At 40.9% G+C, this 17,615-nt stretch overlaps 1 protein-coding gene across 2 annotated transcripts in view; it reads left to right on the top strand.

The window, feature by feature from the left end:
- Positions 1–10,908: 10,908 nt before the first annotated feature.
- gfra4b (GDNF family receptor alpha 4b) overlaps positions 10,909–17,615 on the top strand; it is an 86,245-nt gene continuing 79,538 nt past the window's right edge. For both annotated transcript variants that reach the window (XM_029725614.1, XM_029725606.1), the window contains exon 1: positions 10,909–11,355. In XM_029725614.1, the coding sequence (XP_029581474.1) occupies positions 11,313–11,355 (43 nt within the window). In that variant the 5' untranslated portion in view covers positions 10,909–11,312. The remainder of the gene's footprint in view (positions 11,356–17,615) is intronic.

Below are 17,615 nucleotides of genomic sequence, written 5' to 3' on the forward strand. Positions count from 1 at the left end.
AAATACCATTAAACATGGGATTTAGTGCAAGACCACTCCTATTGCCCCTATAGGAACAAATATGTTTGAATGACCATATCTCATTTCGGTATTCCTTCCTGTTGCATTCTGGAATTCCTTCCTGTTGCATTCTGGAATTCCTTCCTGAAACACAATGCTCATTCTTGATATTGCGACCTTTGACATATAAATTGTATGTGGAAAGTTGCTAGTGCTAGTCACTGTGACTTCACTTGCTCCTTTTCAAACTGGGCTAGGTGTGTCACTCACGCTAGGGACACGCATCCAAGTACATAATAGATCAAACTAAGTGTTGTGGTTGCCTTCATTTACAAGGGAGTGTCTACACACCGCACATTATTTACTGGTGTCCCTGGCTCATATTTCACTCACTAACATGTAGAGTAAATAACGATGAGTCAGTCCATGGGAATTTTACATGAACTCAGAACCCTGTCTAGCGATGTACGAATGGGTTGATGTCAGTATAAATCAACACAGTGAAGTGATTCAATTATCACAGAGGACAGCATTTCCTTGATTTCAATAGTTCACCATGCAAACTAATGAGCACTTTACTAGACAGAACACACAGGGGCTACAGTATGATGATCAATTTTCTATGGGACTGATCAACACGTTCGCAAGACGGGTATGGTTTAGTTTGCTTTAAAAATGCATGTGGAACAAGGCTAAAATGCCTATTAAAATGGGAATGTTAACCTCCTTGCCACAGGCGTTAATGGGAAATCGCTCAGTAGATGCCGTCCAAATGGTTCAACTACATTATATTGCCAAGCCTCCCCATTCTTCTCAACAATGTAATGAGAATTGTCACCTAAACTAATGGATATTCCATAATTATCTCCAACCAGCTTTGATTGTAGAATTATTATACAGTCCTTCCTTTGAGCGGCTAGTTTGATTAGGGTTAAGGTGCAGGAAACCCCTGAAAAGTTAATTGGAGGAATTAAATTGTTAATTTGGTTACTCTTCACTTATGGGAAGCCTCTAACATTTGACATTGCTTTGAAAAGTTTTGACATCTTTGAGCACTTGACAGTAGCCTACTTGGGCACCTTTCAAGTGGGTTATGTAAGGAGGGAAAAACTCAGTCTTGTTTCCAAGGTGATGAGAGACTATCTCAGTGATTGATGTACAAATCGTGCTGATATGCTTTAATGTGCTGCTGTGGACCCACTGTCGAATGGGAGCTGACCACCTTAACAGATTTATGCCATATCACTCAATAAAGTTAGAGTAAACAGTTCAAACATAAAGTAACATTTTGTTTGAAGTTCATGAGATTTGACTAGGTAGTAAACTCACTATACACTATACTGTTGCTCTGTGTTTCTTACACCTTATTCACATCTATCAATTATAGGCCCGTGTGAAGGGGAGAATAAGTTTACAGGAAACGTAGATTGGAGCAGTAACAACTCTCAAAATTAACCAACCAAACAGTATAGGCAAATGTGCTCTTGGGAAAATGTGTATACAAACAGAAAATCCACTTGATACTGTATAGAAGTTGTACAGATAATAGCAAATCTCCTCTCCCAGTGAAAATCAAGCCATGTTATATGAGTGTGTAGCCCGGCTTAAAGATGCACTCTTAAACTTTTGCATAATTTCAGCCAATAGTTTTGAAAGTGGTGCTCAAGATCCAAAACGTCTCCCTGTTCTTTGTGTACTAGGTCATCCATTTCGTGACATTTTACGAATTTCACAATTAGTTTGATATCATACGAGTTTTGCAATTCGTATAATATGTTACAAATCCAATTAGTACAATATGTTACAAATATTTATTGTGCTTAAGACTCCGGAGTGTGGCCTCTCGAGTGGCGCAGTGGTCTAAGGCACTGCATCGCAGTTACTAGCAGTGCCACTAGAGATCCTGGTTCGAGTCCAGGCTCTGTCGCAGCCGGCCGCGACCAGGAGACCCATGGGGCGGCGCACAATTGGCCCAGCGTCGTCCGGGTTAGGGGAGGGTTTGGCCAGCAGGGAGGTTCTTTTCCCAAAGCGCACTAGTGACTCCTGTGGCGGGCTGGGTGCAATGCATGCTGACACAGTTGCCAGGTGTACGATGTTTCCTCTGACATATTGGTGCGGTTGGCTTCCGGGTTAAGTGGGCATTGTGTCAAGAAGCAGGCTGGGTTGTGTTTCGGAGGATGCACAGCTCTCGACCTTCGCCTCTCCCGAGTCCGTGCTCTGTGAGATCTGGGAACTAGTAGTTTAAGTAACCTCCTAGGTGTATGCTCTGTGAGATCTGGGGACTAGTAGTTTAAGTAGAATCCTAGGTGTATGCTCTGTGAGATCTGGGGACTAGTAGTTTAAGTAACCTCCTAGGTGTATGCTCTGTGAGATATGGGGACTAGTAGTTTAAGTAGAATCTAACAGTAGGTGTATGCTCTGTGAGATATGGGGACTAGTAGTTTAAGTAGCATCCTACAGTAGGTGTATGCTCTGTGAGATCTGTGGACTAGTAGTTTAAGTAGCATCCTACAGTAGGTGTATGCTCTGTGAGATCTGGGGACTAGTAGTTTAAGTAGCATCCTACAGTAGGTGTATGCTCTGTGAGATCTGGGGACTAGTAGTTTAAGTAGAATCCTAGGTGTATGCTCTGTGAGATATGGGGACTAGTAGTTTAAGTAGGATCCTACAGTAGGTGTATGCTCTGTGAGATCTGGGAACTAGTAGTTTAAGTAGAATCCTAGGTGTATGCTCTGTGAGATCTGGGGACTAGTAGTTTAAGTAGCATCCTACAGTAGGTGTATGCTCTGTGAGATCAGGGGACTAGTAGTTTAAGTAGAATCCTAGTTGTATGCTCTGTGAGATCAGGGGACTAGTAGTTTAAGTAGAATCCTAGTTGTATGCTCTGTGAGATCAGGGGACTAGTAGTTTAAGTAGAATCCTACAGTAGGTGTATGCTCTGTGAGATCTGGGGACTAGTAGTTTAAGTAGAATCCTAGGTGTATGCTCTGTGAGATCTGGGGACTAGTAGTTTAAGTAGCATCCTACAGTAGGTGTATGCTCTGTGAGATCTGGGGACTAGTAGTTTAAGTAGAATCCTAGGTGTATGCTCTGTGAGATATGGGGACTAGTAGTTTAAGTAGAATGCTACAGTAGGTGTATGCTCTGTGAGATCTGGGGACTAGTAGTTTAAGTAGAATCCTAGTTGTATGCTCTGTGAGATCTGGGGACTAGTAGTTTAAGTAGGATCCTACAGTAGGTGTATGCTCTGTGAGATATGGGGACTAGTAGTTTAAGTAGAATCCTAGGTGTATGCTCTGTGAGATCTGGGGACTAGTAGTTTATGTAGAATCCTAGGTGTATGCTCTGTGAGATCTGGGGACTAGTAGTTTAAGTAGCATCCTACAGTAGGTGTATGCTCTGTGAGATCTGGGGACTAGTAGTTTAAGTAGCATCCTACAGTAGGTGTATGCTCTGTGAGATCTGGGGACTAGTAGTTTAAGTAGAATCCTAGGTGTATGCTCTGTGAGATCTGGGGACTAGTAGTTTAAGTAGGATCCTACAGTAGGTGTATGCTCTGTGAGATCTGGGGACTAGTAGTTTAAGTAGAATCCTAGGTGTATGCTCTGTGAGATCTGGGGACTAGTAGTTTAAGTAGAATCCTAGGTGTATGCTCTGTGAGATCTGGGGACTAGTAGTTTAAGTAGAATCCTAGGTGTATGCTCTGTGAGATCTGGAGACTAGTAGTTGTAGCAGGTTATTTATTAAAGCAGGAGGGAGATGACACCTCCAGCAAATTGCCTTATTATTTATAATGCTTCCTCGCTTGTTGTGTGAGAAGTTTTACAATGACAGCTCTTTGGAGCACTGCTGCTGCAGGGAGGATTAAGTTGAGACCCTATACCACCCGAACACTTCGGTTATAGGTCTTAGCCCTCTCTGCTTCCTCTTGAAAGAGAGTTATTTTGGTCAAGTGGGCTACTTTTTCTCTACAGAGTTTCTTTATCCTTCGGCAGTTGAGCGACACCGCTAACACTTTACCTAACAGACAGTTATAATATCTTATTACTACTTATGTACGACAGCCTATTATGTGAGATCACATGGCTCTTAATATGTTATACATCTAACACTTCACCAGACACAGCTGTTAGTCAGGATAGAAAGCCATTATAAGGTGCTAACAGCAAGTTATAATGCATTATGACTATTATAATGCAGTATGGCTATTATAATGCATTATGGCTATTATAATGCATTATGGCTATTATAATGCAGTATGGCTATTATAATGCAGTATGGCTATTAAAATGCAGTATGGCTATTATAATGCATTATGGCTATTATAATGCATTATGGCTATTATAATGCAGTATGGCTATTAAAATGCAGTATGGCTATTATAATGCATTATGGCTATTATAATTCATTATGCCTATTATAATGCATTATGGCTATTATAATGCATTATGGCTATTATAATGCATTATGCCTATTATAATGCATTATGACTATTATAATTCATTATGACTATTATAATGCATTATACCTATTATAATGCATTATGACTATTGTAATACAGTATGACTATTATAATGCATTATACCTTTGCATTGAGAAAAGTGTTTGAGACACTTCTATTGTATAAAGATAACACACCACAGTTAGTGATTTAAATATATTTCTTACTCTCAACCCTTATTTATGGCCCATGTTCCAATAATGGTCTCTATGGTGTGCTTATAGCCATCTGGATCCACTCCATATTTTGATTTGACCTCTCCTTAATTGTATGTTCTGTATGTTATACAATGCATGAAGCAATATAATATATACTCTATATTTTGAAGCCTCATGCAGTTTTAGGTATTTGTGCCACTGGTAAGCTTTGAAAGGTACCCCTGGCGAACACACAGAACTGAATAACATTTTCATGACACCATTACAATGACAGGGCTCATTATGGAATGCAAATGAATTTTTCTACTTAAGATGAAGAAGACAGTCATTTCAAACATGTCAAACAAGTCAAGAGACTATTAATGACACAGTGATCTGAAAACAAAAGGGCAAATTACTTGAGATGTTCTGGGGAGTACTAATGTCTGTGAGGATGACAACTTCAAAGAGTTTGAGATAGCACACACACAAAGATCCTGTGAAAATATGCTTCTGAACGTGAGATGGGTGTGTGTGTGTGTGTGTGTGTGTGTGTGTGTGTGTGTGTGTGTGTGGAGAGAGAGAGAGAGAGAGAGAGAGAGAGAAAAAGAGAGAGAGAAAAACCTCCACCAGATGATTAGAAAAACAGATAGCTTGTATAGGGTAATTGGTTTCAATTTCACTTTAGACTCCTTAAAATAACACCAGGGCTGGGCTGTTTTCTTTACTAACACCAGGGCTGGGCTGTTTTCTTTACTAACACCAGGGCTGGGCTGTTTTCTTTACTAACACCAGGGCTGGGCTGTTTTCTTTACTAACACCAGGGCTGGGATATTTTCTTTACTATCACCAGGGCTGGGATGTTTTCTTTACTAACACCAGGGCTGGGCTGTTTTCTTTACTAACACCAGGGCCGGGCTGTTTGCTTTACTAAAACCAGGACCGGACTGATTTCTTTACTAACACCAGGGCCGGACTGTTTTCTTTATGAACACCAGGGCCGGGATGTTTGGATTACTAACACCAGGGCCGGGCTGTTTACTTTACTAACACCAGGGCTGGGCTGTTTGCTTTACTAACACCAGGGCCGGGATGTTTGCTTTACTAACACCAGGGCTGGGCTGTTTTCTTTACTAACACCAGGGCCAGGCTGTTTGCTTTACTAACACCAGGGCCGGGCTGTTTGCTTTACTAACACCAGGGCCGGGCTGTTTGCTTTACTAACACCAGGGCCGGGATGTTTCCTTTACTAACACCAGGGCCGGGCTGTTTGCTTTACTAACACCAGGGCCGGGCTGTTTGCTTTACTAACACCAGGGCCGGGCTGTTTGCTTTACTAAAACCAGGACCGGACTGATTTCTTTACTAACACCAGGGCCGGACTGTTTTCTTTATGAACACCAGGGCCGGGATGTTTGGATTACTAACACCAGGGCCAGGCTGTTTGCTTTACTAACACCAGGGCCAGGATGTTTGCTTTACTAACACCAGGGCCGGGCTGTTTGCTTTACTAACACCAGGGTCAGGCTGTTTGCTTTACTAACACCAGGGTTGGGCTGTTTGCTTTTTAACCAAAGATGTCCAATACAGCAGGTCTCTTTGCGACCTTTGCCCTCACAAGGTTTTGCATTCTAATTTAGTTAATTGTGCATTTTGAAGGGGTGAAACACCACCAGTATGGACACAGCCAATGAACTCTGCCCCAGGTCAGGTAAAATCATCCCACACAGACCAAGATTTGGCTGCAATTTAGATTTCTTAAAACAACCCAATGTCTCTGTTTTGTTTATGAAACAGAAATTTCATGAATACATTCATATGAGGATATCAAAGTCTCACACACACACACACACACACACACACACACACACACACACACACACACACACACACACACACACACACACACACACACACACGCGCACACACACATCCAGCAAATGATGAGTTATGGATCTGAAAACGCAGAGCTGTTGATTCAGGTGCCATCTGATTATTTTTGGCCACCAGGAGTGTCTGGAAAATCGGTGATAGATGTTCCAGGCTCACCTCTTCACCCCACTAAAGAAGCCCAGAGACAGTAAGGGCCCCTGCTGCAAAAGGACTTTATGAATCTAACATCTGATACTGCCAGGGGAACCTGATCTTTTTGCTATTTTCCTGAGTTTCTACTAATCTCTCATTAAACGGGCGATAATGGCTGAAACCCGAGGTGCCATCAGAACAAAGGGAGAAGCATTAAAGAAGCCCCATACGGAAAAGATGAAATGCTGAGGTACTGTATTATACGGAGCTCTTATGTTTTATATTCTGCTCGTCATAAGACAGGACGGGAAGGGAAGACTTTGTCGCCTTAAAGTAGCAAGGAGGCAAAGGAGAGTCTAGCTCCTCACAGGTTGTGCTGTGGCTGCACGACGGAGCCAAGCTTAATGTGCTTCCTGTTGCAGTACAAATTGAATGTTTTTATCAACGCCTACTGCTTGATTAATCCAGTGGTGTCTTTCCCCCTGTTCTTTCTCCGTGTGTGTCTGTGTGTGTGTGTGTGTGTGTGTGTGTGTGTGTGTGTGTGTGTGTGTGTGTGTCTGTGATTGTGTCTGGCCCAAAATAGGTTTAAAGACAGAACTAGGCATCCACAGTGCTGTAACCTAACCCTCCCACACAGTAGGCATGAGACCCACCATCTGTTGTTGTGAGAGGATACCGAGTCACTGTGTGTGAATGCCCACCATGAAATCTCACTGCATTTGAACAATGTTCTGTTTGAGAACAGCTGTGAAATACCACCTCTCTATTTTGTGGCTTCATCCGCCCCAAACCTCTCCTGATAGTAAGCAAATATCCAAATCCTTCCTTTGCCAGTTAGAAGGGAGCATCTTTCTAACCTTTAAAAGGTGTTCCTATTTAACAATAGTGATCACACAGGGGGAAACTATATAACTAACTTGCAGACTGGTAATCCCAGTAGAAATTAATTTCACATATTCGAGAAATAGACACTGCCATTTCTTATGTATGTTGTTGTTTCAAGTATCAGCCAATCAGCCGTAGCCTTGCTGAGTTGTTAGGCACACACAAAAAGAGGAAAATCTATCCCACAGTTCATGCAAAACAAGCACCACTGTGTGTGCAATGAAACCTAGCCATGACATCACTGTCCTGGGACTTATGGTAGACCTTTGAAACAAGCCAAATGAATGTTTGGGGTGTAGTGTGAAGTGCTGAAACATATGTAGTCAGACTCTCAATCTCTAAAATAATCACTACGACTACCTCTGGCTATACCTCTCAACATAAAACTCTCAACATTATTGGTCTACTTGAGAATAAGAGCAAAACTATTGGATAAAACGTTGAGTTTAAAAGCCTGAAAACAGAGTATCCTAGTGGGAAATCTCGACTGGGAGAAATGTCGGGAAAACCCACCAGCACTTTGATTTATCATACAAACATCAAAACCCAATGTAGGGCTAAATTCTGCAGTAAAAGTAGCCATTAAATGTGTCCAACAAACATTTTACTGAGCGGCAGTGCCCACTTCATCATCCATCTACCTCTATACCGCATGGACATAGAAATGATCACAGATACAGTAGTAATCCCTCATTATAAAATGTCCACACCGCTTCAGCTCTGAACGATAGGAAATCAGTGTACCCTCGCCGGCGGCTAGAAAGTGATGCCTGTCCATCTCCTTTGCCTTCAAAGCTGACCCACCATCCCTTCTGAAAGCTAAGCAGTCCAGAGGACTGAGAAGAGCTTGGATTAATTGAGAACCCGGGAGACGAAAGCCCTTCAGATGGAGAGGGTATGTATTATGAGGAAGGCTTGCCTTGACAAAGCATTCATCTCCTCAATGGTTTCCTTAGGAGTATCCTCAGTGGAGGTGGTGCAGGTCAGATAAGGTTAGGTCACCCTTTCTCTAATGTAAGGAAAAGACTGACATAGCCTTCAGCACTTAGAACGTCCCTCAGAGAATGTCAGGGAGACCTCACGGCTTAAGACAAAAATATAAACAAGCTGTACTCCTTTTTTTAAGCTCCCCTTTCCTCAGAGAGAGCTTTCTGCTTTTCTTGCAACATTTAGTGTCGATTTGAATAACAAATTCAAAATGCACAGTGCAAATATGTGATTTACCAAAAAATCCCCAAGGAACTTTGTGTCTGTAATTTTTTTATTTATATATCAAACATGGTCAGAGCTCATTTCCCCCCTAAACAAGCAGTACTCACTTTCCGACTGAGATGGTAATGTTGTTTTGTTTCAAATGCGTATTAGGAAGTGAACTAGTCTAGGACAAACATAAAGTGTACTAGGTTGTTGTACAGTACAATTAGTGATTCCTCTGGATGGCTGCCTGCATGTCAAAAAAATAAATAAATGAAATGGACAGCACTCCAACATATAATCTTCAGTAATTCATTTATTGCCCTGCATGGACACATTTGTGACTCCAATTTCAGCACTCAAAATGAAATAGGCCATCATTATAATTGCCCCCCATTATCACCCATGCCTGTATGGTAAAAATGAAACCAAAATGGATTGTTATTGCTGTACACTCAAATATAGTTGAGGAAAACCATGAATGACAATCAACGAGACACCAAGCAGCTACAACTGTTCTCCAGTGGTCTCCATTCAGTCTTTAGCAAACAGCTGGATGATCCTCTTGGACCTGTGGGCACTACAGCCATCAGACGTCTGGCATTGCCATCAGCCATCAGCCACTGAGGGAATGCTTCCTTTGAAATCAAAGAAAGCTGCTATACTGCCCAAGTTGCATTGTGTCCAATGGCAGCAATCCTGCTGGACCGTTAGGCAGCCTTACACTGTGATCCAACATGGTTGACCGACCGGTGGTTATCTCCTGCCAGCTCTGTTTGGATGGATCATGTGGAAACTCAATTGGCTGCTGTCACCATTTTGGAGCTGAGCCAAAAGGTGGATCAATACAGCCCAAATGCACTTCCTGGACGACTGCTGTCATTGAATTAGGCGCTGGGCCATAAACTTCACACATGTCATGAAATAATCATTGTCCAAATTGAAGACCATGATTATTTGAACATTTGAATCAAGTGTGGAACCAACGCAGCTCTCCAGCACCAGAGTTTCCCAGCCCTGCTCTCTAGTTAGAAGATGCTGTGAGTCTCTGACACATTAAAGATGGACTTGACACAATAGTCATATTTTAAACCGTTCAAGAATCAGTGTCATGGTATTAGAAGGCTGTCCCCAGCTTCATTTCGACTCTTCTCTTTGATATATTTTAAAGAGATTTTTATGTGCGCAACAAGTCACATGATATTCTAGACATTCTGCAATGCACAACACCCATCCATCTATCCAACCAACCACCTCCCAGAGCCTTTACCCTCCCTCGTCCCTCCCCAGGCATTGTTACTCTTAACAACAAAGTCATAATCCCGGGCTCGTGTGTTTCTCACAAAACAACCCACAAATGGACCAGCTGTCATGGAATCTGGTAGTCTCCTCCAAGATAGCGCCATACAAGAGCCAAGAATGGAAAAAAACGATGACTGAGGAAAGTGCTTTACAAACAAGATAGAAATAATAAACAGATACTGAAGCAGACAGCAGCAAATTATTATTTTAGTGCCGAAAGCCAAATATTATTTCCCCCCCAGGAGTTTATCTGTCTCCTATTATAGATTTATGGATATATCTATAGATTGAATTGTATCCACCCAAAACGTGGTTTTGTTTTAGCACCCCTTTTAATTACACATTTATTTTCCCTCTTGCATGTTTTCTTATCATTCTGTCACAGTGTAATTTCAAGATTTATTGTGTGTAGGCCCATTTACAATTGTCTTCAATCTGAATAAACAGTGCTGGCCTTGGCAGTTGCCACGCAAAGTTGGGATAATAAAACATAAGCAATGATTTAAATTCAACACCAGTCCTAAAGTGCAGGGACATTTGTATGCATCTTGTTGAATTCAGTCAGACTATCTATTATGGTGTTGTTCATCCATCATTGTTAGTCAGTTTCACTTAATTGGTAGGTATATCTTCTTTTCCAATCGGAACTGAGAAAGATTGGGAAACAAATAGTACAATATAACTTGACCTATATGCCTGTTGGATTGTAGAGGCGATATTATGCTGCGTGATTTTTTTTACACGAGCATTGCATGTCATGTGTCACTGTCCCTTCCACTCTACGTAACCCCTTTTGCTCCCCCACCCTCTCCCATTCCCTCATGCTCACCTACGTCGCTCTCAGCAGTTAGTCCATCCGAGCCACTCTCTTTCCCACTTACCAACAGAAAATACGTTCGAAGAGGACTTGCTTTCGGCGGAGAAAGAACAGCGGCGGGCAACCACAAACTCTCACATACCTGATCCTAGATGTAGCCTAGATAACTTTTCAGGGTCTATAACACGTTTTACATGTTCGTTTTACATAACGATTACGCCCGTATTTTTATTTATTTATGTCCATGACATTTGATTAATCCATCCACTTTCGGGAAACTTATGGAATTCTGAAACATTTAGTGAACAAGGAGTTATTTTGGTTATCAATCCCTTTGTAACGATTCAGTCCACTTGTACAGGAGGATGTATTTGAGTGTAATTTCAAAGGTGTAGGTGTAGTGGTGCGTTACCTGGAATCATTTAAACAGAATTTTACATCGGAAATCAAAATGGATCTTTGGGGAGTTTACCTATTTCATCTCGTCTTCTTCGGTAAGTAAACAGGCGTATTTTCTACCTGTACTGCCCTACGAGATATTGCAACTATTGAGTAATGATAGACACGTTCCTCTGATAAAGATTTAATGGGATACACAAACCAAGGAGATTTTCAGTTTTGCAACCTGTTCGCAATATGCAGAAAACCCGCATATTTGGATAACTCTTTATGTTGAGCAAATAGGCTACCAAAGTACATTTAGGAAAATGAAGTATGCTTTTATTTTATATCACTGACCTATGTATATTTCAATAAAACCAAGTTCCCACTAGCACAATAATACATTTCGGTGGAAGTTGATTTTATGGTAGAAATTATGAGGAGTGATTTAGTTGTTGCCGCGCAATAATTTAGTCTACATTTTAGTTGTCGGATATTATGTTTACGCCATTTGGAGAATCTGCGATTACTTCCTTGCAATGTATGCCACATTGAATCTCAATATGAGGTCGAAATTAAGTGACTGACTAGCACTTCATAAGTGTTCTATGGTGTCCTGATACCTATATAAATCATTTATATGGCCCAATAATCCGCATACACCATTATCACGGGATATTGTCAACATGTGGGCTATTGTAGGAACTCATTGAAATTGTGTGTGTACGTGCGTGTACATCAACTACTCTCTGACAACATTAGGCTACAACCTAGCCCAAAGACCTGCACATGATGATAATGACTTGTTTCATTTTAGCATTCAAACAGGGCCAGATGAAGAAATTGCCTGACCACAACCCCTGTAAACAAATCCATGCATCAAAATGCAATTCGATGGGTAGTAAGTACATTTACTGTTGAAGAAATAGCCACTTTATAATAAAGCCATAATAAAAATCTGATTTAAAAAAAACGCATTTCATGCAATTCTACCTCATGTACATGACAGTACACATTAACTGAATGTTTTTTAATACCACAACTTGATTTAATGGTTGGGGAAAAAATGGGAAAATTTGCACACTTTTTTTTTATGAAACACCATTTTCCACCACCATGCAAGAGTGGCTAATGCTACTTCCAGATTTTGTGCCCACTTTCAGCCAGGGGTAAACAACAGACCATTGCAACTTGATTGGCTGAACGCAATACGCAACATCCTGTGCTATCATTCCTAGGCATTAGCCACTCTATCATTATGGTTGAAAATGGTGTTTCATAAAGAAAGCATATTTTTCCATTTTTTTCTGTATTCTCGCCATTCAATCGAGTTAAGGAGGCAATCGAAGCCTTTGTAGCCTGAATGGAGAATGTTTAATGTACAAACTGGTCCACGGGGATACGAGTCTTGTCCAATCTAGCTGTAGCAGTCATAGGACTCTAGTGGATATCATTCTGTCTAATCCTACTTGGGCATATATTTACTCAATTCAACAAGATACATCACGTTTTTCCTTCACTTTATGAGTGGTGCTGGTGAAACCTTCACAATTTACTGGTACCCTCATTTACTGCCACTGCATTGAACTGTTCTACTGATCGTTTGACTGCCACTGCATAGAACTGTTCTACTGATCGTTTGGCTGCCACTGCATAGAACTGTTCTACTGATCGTTTGACTGCCACTGCATTGAACTGTTCTACTGATCGTTTGACTGCCACTGCATTGAACTGTTCTACTGATCGTTTGACTGCCACTGCATTGAACTGTTCTACTGATCGTTTGACTGCCACTGCACTGAACTGTTCTACTGATCGTTTGACTGCCACTGCATTGAACTGTTCTACTGATCGTTTGACTGCCACTGCATAGAACTGTTCTACTGATCGTTTGACTGATTTCAGAGTAACAGTATAGAAAAGGTGACACATTCCCCCATATTAATAATTTCAACCAATTTCACAGCGGTACCTGGGTGGCTTCGTCATCATTGTTGAATGACAGACGCTCTCAGTGTGATTGGATGAAGTCGCTATTGATTTTTTGCCACTGATGCGTGCAAGTGAGAAAGGAGAGCCGCAAGTTGTAAACTATCAATGTCTATTAGTCAAGACAACACTGACATGTTAATCCTGACCTTGTTGCAAGGCGGGGATAATACCATTATGGTTATTGACACGGCCATGACATCAGAGTTGATAATTCCTATCTCAATTGGGAACTGGCATTCCCAACTCATCAACAGCTGGCTAACAGGAGAACAGACATTTACACTCAGTATTGATATTCTCTTCAGCAACTCCAGGACTGTTTTCATTAGAGAAATGAAGGGGTTGGAGGTGGGGAATTCTGAAAGGAAATGAGTACAGTTATGCATTGAGAATCATAACATGATATGATTCAATGTCTATTCAATTGGCATAAGGTGGAGAAGAGGTCTGTTTAAGCCAATTGGATGGTCTGCCATTTTCTTCTCTGAGTTAGGTGTTTGCAGTTGTCATCAATAACGGATGGATCTTGCTGCTATGCATCCATAACTAGCTTTACCTCAACAGAAGCATAATGGTGCAATTTTCCAGCTTAAGTATTCAATCATTGTCTTTTGTTCTCACACAAACTTGCAGTATTATAGGTGTTTTGTATTTACATTGGCACATTTCTGAGGTAATTGCAGTGTTGTTGAGCCACTTGTCCAAACTAATGAGCACAGGCAACAATTCAATCCATCAGAACAACGAAGGCACAGTGTACATAGATCACAATTTCTGTAGATGACATTATGCATTTATGTGGCCTACTGACGAGGCAGCAGTGTGGTTGATACGACTGGGGTTTAACTCACATAACCATGTCAAACAACAGCATATAGATAGAACAGCCTGTTTGATCAAACTGCTCCCATTGCACATCGATAACACTGGGGATTCATAATGATGTCAATTTCCAGGAATGCAATAAAAGAGCACATACTGTACAAAAGGAAACACTCAGTCTGGGATGGAATCAGTGACCATCTGTAAGAAATAGACCTACACATATTACCATCTTTCTATGGAGAGCATTGTGAGAATATATGGTTAAATATAGAAGAATATTCTACAGCTGAATATACACTGAGTGTACAATACATTAAGAATACCTGCTCTTTCGATGACAGACTGACCAGGTGAAAGCTATGATCCCTTATTGATGTCGCTTGTTAAATCCACTTCAATCAGTGTAGATGAAGGGGAGGAGACAGGTTAAAGAAGGATTTTTAAGCCTTGAGACAATTGAGACATGGATTGTGTATGTGTGCCATTTAGAAGATGAATGGGCAAGACAAAATATACAGGGTATGTTAGTAGGTGCCAGGCGCACCTGTTTGAGTGTGTCAAGAACTGAAACGCTGCTGTGATTTTCACGCTCAACAGTTTCCCGTGTGTATGAAGAATGGTCCACCACCCAAAGGACCTCCAGCCAACTTGACATAACTGTCGGAAGCATTGGAGTCAACATGGGCCAGAGTCCCTGTGGAACGGTTTCGACAACTTCTCGAGTCCATGCCCCTACAAATTGAGGCTGTTATGAGGGCAAAAGGGGGTGCAAGTCAATATTAGGAAGATGTTCCAAATGTTCTGTACACTCAGCTTTGACAAATGTTTTGCAGTATTACTTGTATTATATGTTTTATAATATTTTTATTCTGTACTGGCTTCCTTCTTTTCACTCTGTCATTTATGTTAGTATTGTGTAGTAACTACAATGTTGTTGATGCATCATCATTTTTCTCTTATCACAGCCATTAAACTCTGTAACAGTTTTAAAGTCACCATTGGCTTCATGTATAAATCCCTGAGCGGTTTCCTTTCTCTCCAGCAAATGAGTTAGGAAGGACGCATGTATCTTTGTAGTGACTGGGTGTATTGATACACCATCCAAAATGTAAAATTAATAACTGCACCATGATCAAAGGGATATTCAATGTCAGGTGTCCTTCTTTGCGAACCATACAAAAACCTCCCTGGTCTTTGTGGTTGTGTGCTTGAAATTCACTGCTCGATTTTGTGGTTGTGTGCTTGAAATGCACTGCTCGATTTAGGGACCTTACAATTATCTGTATGTGTGGGGTACAGAGATGGGATAGTCATTTAAAAATCATGTTAAACACTATTATTGCACAAAAGTTAAATCCATGCAACTCATTATGTGACTTGTTAAGCATATTTTTACTCCTGAACTTATTTAGGCTTGCCATAACAAAAAGGTTGAATACTTTTTGACTCAAGACATTTCATTTCTAATTAAGTTGTAAACATTTCTAAAAACATAATTCCTCTTCAACATTATGCAGTATTGTGTGTAGATCAGTGACACAAAATATCAATTTAATCAATTTGAAATTTGTAACACAGCAAAATTCGGAAAAGTCAAGAAGTGTGTGAATACTTTCTGAAGGCACTGTGTGTGTGTGTGTGTGTGTGTGTGTGTGTGTGTGTGTGTGTGTGTGTGTGTGTGTGTGTGTGTGTGTGTGTGTGTGTGTGTGTGTGTGTGTGTGTGTGTGTGTGTGTGTGTGTGTGTATGTATGTATATATATATCGAAATACCGTATGTTAGGTTGCTGTAAACCTCAGTGATTACTCATTAAGACTAGCTGGTTTTGTGAAACTACAGTAATCTCTACCTCTTTGGGTTCGAGAGAGATGTAGACCAAGAGGGATGATGATCTTCCGTCCAGGGCCTAGGGTCTCCAAGAAGACATTCATCTAACAGGAAGGCCAGATACTGCATTCAGATGAGTTGGAGCTCAGTGTGAATAACCACCTTGTCCACCCCAATGAGAAAGGAGAAGAATTTGAAAAGCCAGAAGAGACTGTCCAAGCATTGATCGTATCTGCATGATGAATGTGCACAAGGTTTGCCTTTGACAGATCCATATGGGGGCCAAAACGATACAGGATTGAATACGTTTGTGCAATGCAATGTTCCCTTTTTGGTTTTTCTATTTATTCGCCCACCATGTTAACTTAGAGATACCATCTATGGTACATCAGTCAGATCACTACCATTTGATATCAAGGAGCCAAGTCCAACTGTAGCGCAAGGTGATTGCGTTGAATATTATTGGTTCATATTGAATGGGTAAGAAATGATCTCTGGTGGCATTGAGACTAGGAACCATTTCAATTTGAAAATGATTGACAACTACTCCACAGCAGGAGTGAGAGTTTTGAATTGATAGGGATTAATCTAATGGCTGAAAATGAGCTTTTAACGCTATCAAACTTATGACATTTCTGCTTTAGAAAAATACAACAGGCACTAATCACAGATAAATGAGCACTTTTACAGTGTGTAATGTTCACACCCGATTCTGTCTGTATTTCAGTACGAGTCAGACAAACCAAAATGCAGACAGAATCACTTCTAACAGAGTCAATGGGTTCCTCACTATCCTAATGGAATCAACAGGTTCCTTACTATTTCAATGGAATCCTTACTATTCTAACGGATTCAACAGATTCCTGACTATTCTACATTTACATTTTAGTCATTTAGCAGACACTCTTATCCAGAGCGACTTACTGTAGTGAATGTATACATTTCATGCATTTTTGTTGTTGTTGTTGTACTGGCCCCCCGTGGGAATCGAACCCACAACCCTGGCGTTGCACACACCATGCTGGCATTGCAAACACCATGCTCTACCAACTGAGCCACAGGGAAGACTATTCTAATGGAGTCAATGTGTTCCTGACTATTCTAATGGAGTCAATGGGTTCCTTACTTTTCTAATGGAGTCAATGGGTTCCTTACTATTCTAATGGAGTCAATGGGTTCCTGACTATTCTAATGGAGTCAATGGCTTCCTTACTATTCTAATGGAGTCAATGGGTTCCTTACTATTCTAATGCAGTCAATGGGTTCCTGACTATTCTAATGGAGTCAATGGCTTCCTTACTTTTCTAATGGAGTCAATGGGTTCCTGACTATTCTAATGGAGTCAATGGGTTCCTTACTATTCTAATGGAGTCAATGGGTTCCTGACTATTCTAATGGAGTCAATGGGTTCCTGACTATTCTAATGGAGTCAATGGGTTCCTTACTATTCTAATGGAGTCAATGGGTTCCTGACTATTCTAATGGAGTCAATGGCTTCCTTACTATTCTAATGCAGTCAATGGGTTCCTGACTATTCTAATGGAGTCAATGGGTTCCTCACTATTCTAATGGAGTCAATGGGTTCCTTACTATTCTAATGGAGTCAATGGGTTCCTTACTATTCTAATGGAGTCAATGGGTTCCTGACTATTCTAATGGAGTCAATGGGTTCTTGACTATTCTAATGGAGTCAATGGGTTCCTGACTATTCAAATGGAGTCAATGGCTTCC

Source organism: Salmo trutta, chromosome 3, assembly GCF_901001165.1.
Source record: "Salmo trutta chromosome 3, fSalTru1.1, whole genome shotgun sequence".
NCBI lineage: Eukaryota > Metazoa > Chordata > Actinopteri > Salmoniformes > Salmonidae > Salmo > Salmo trutta.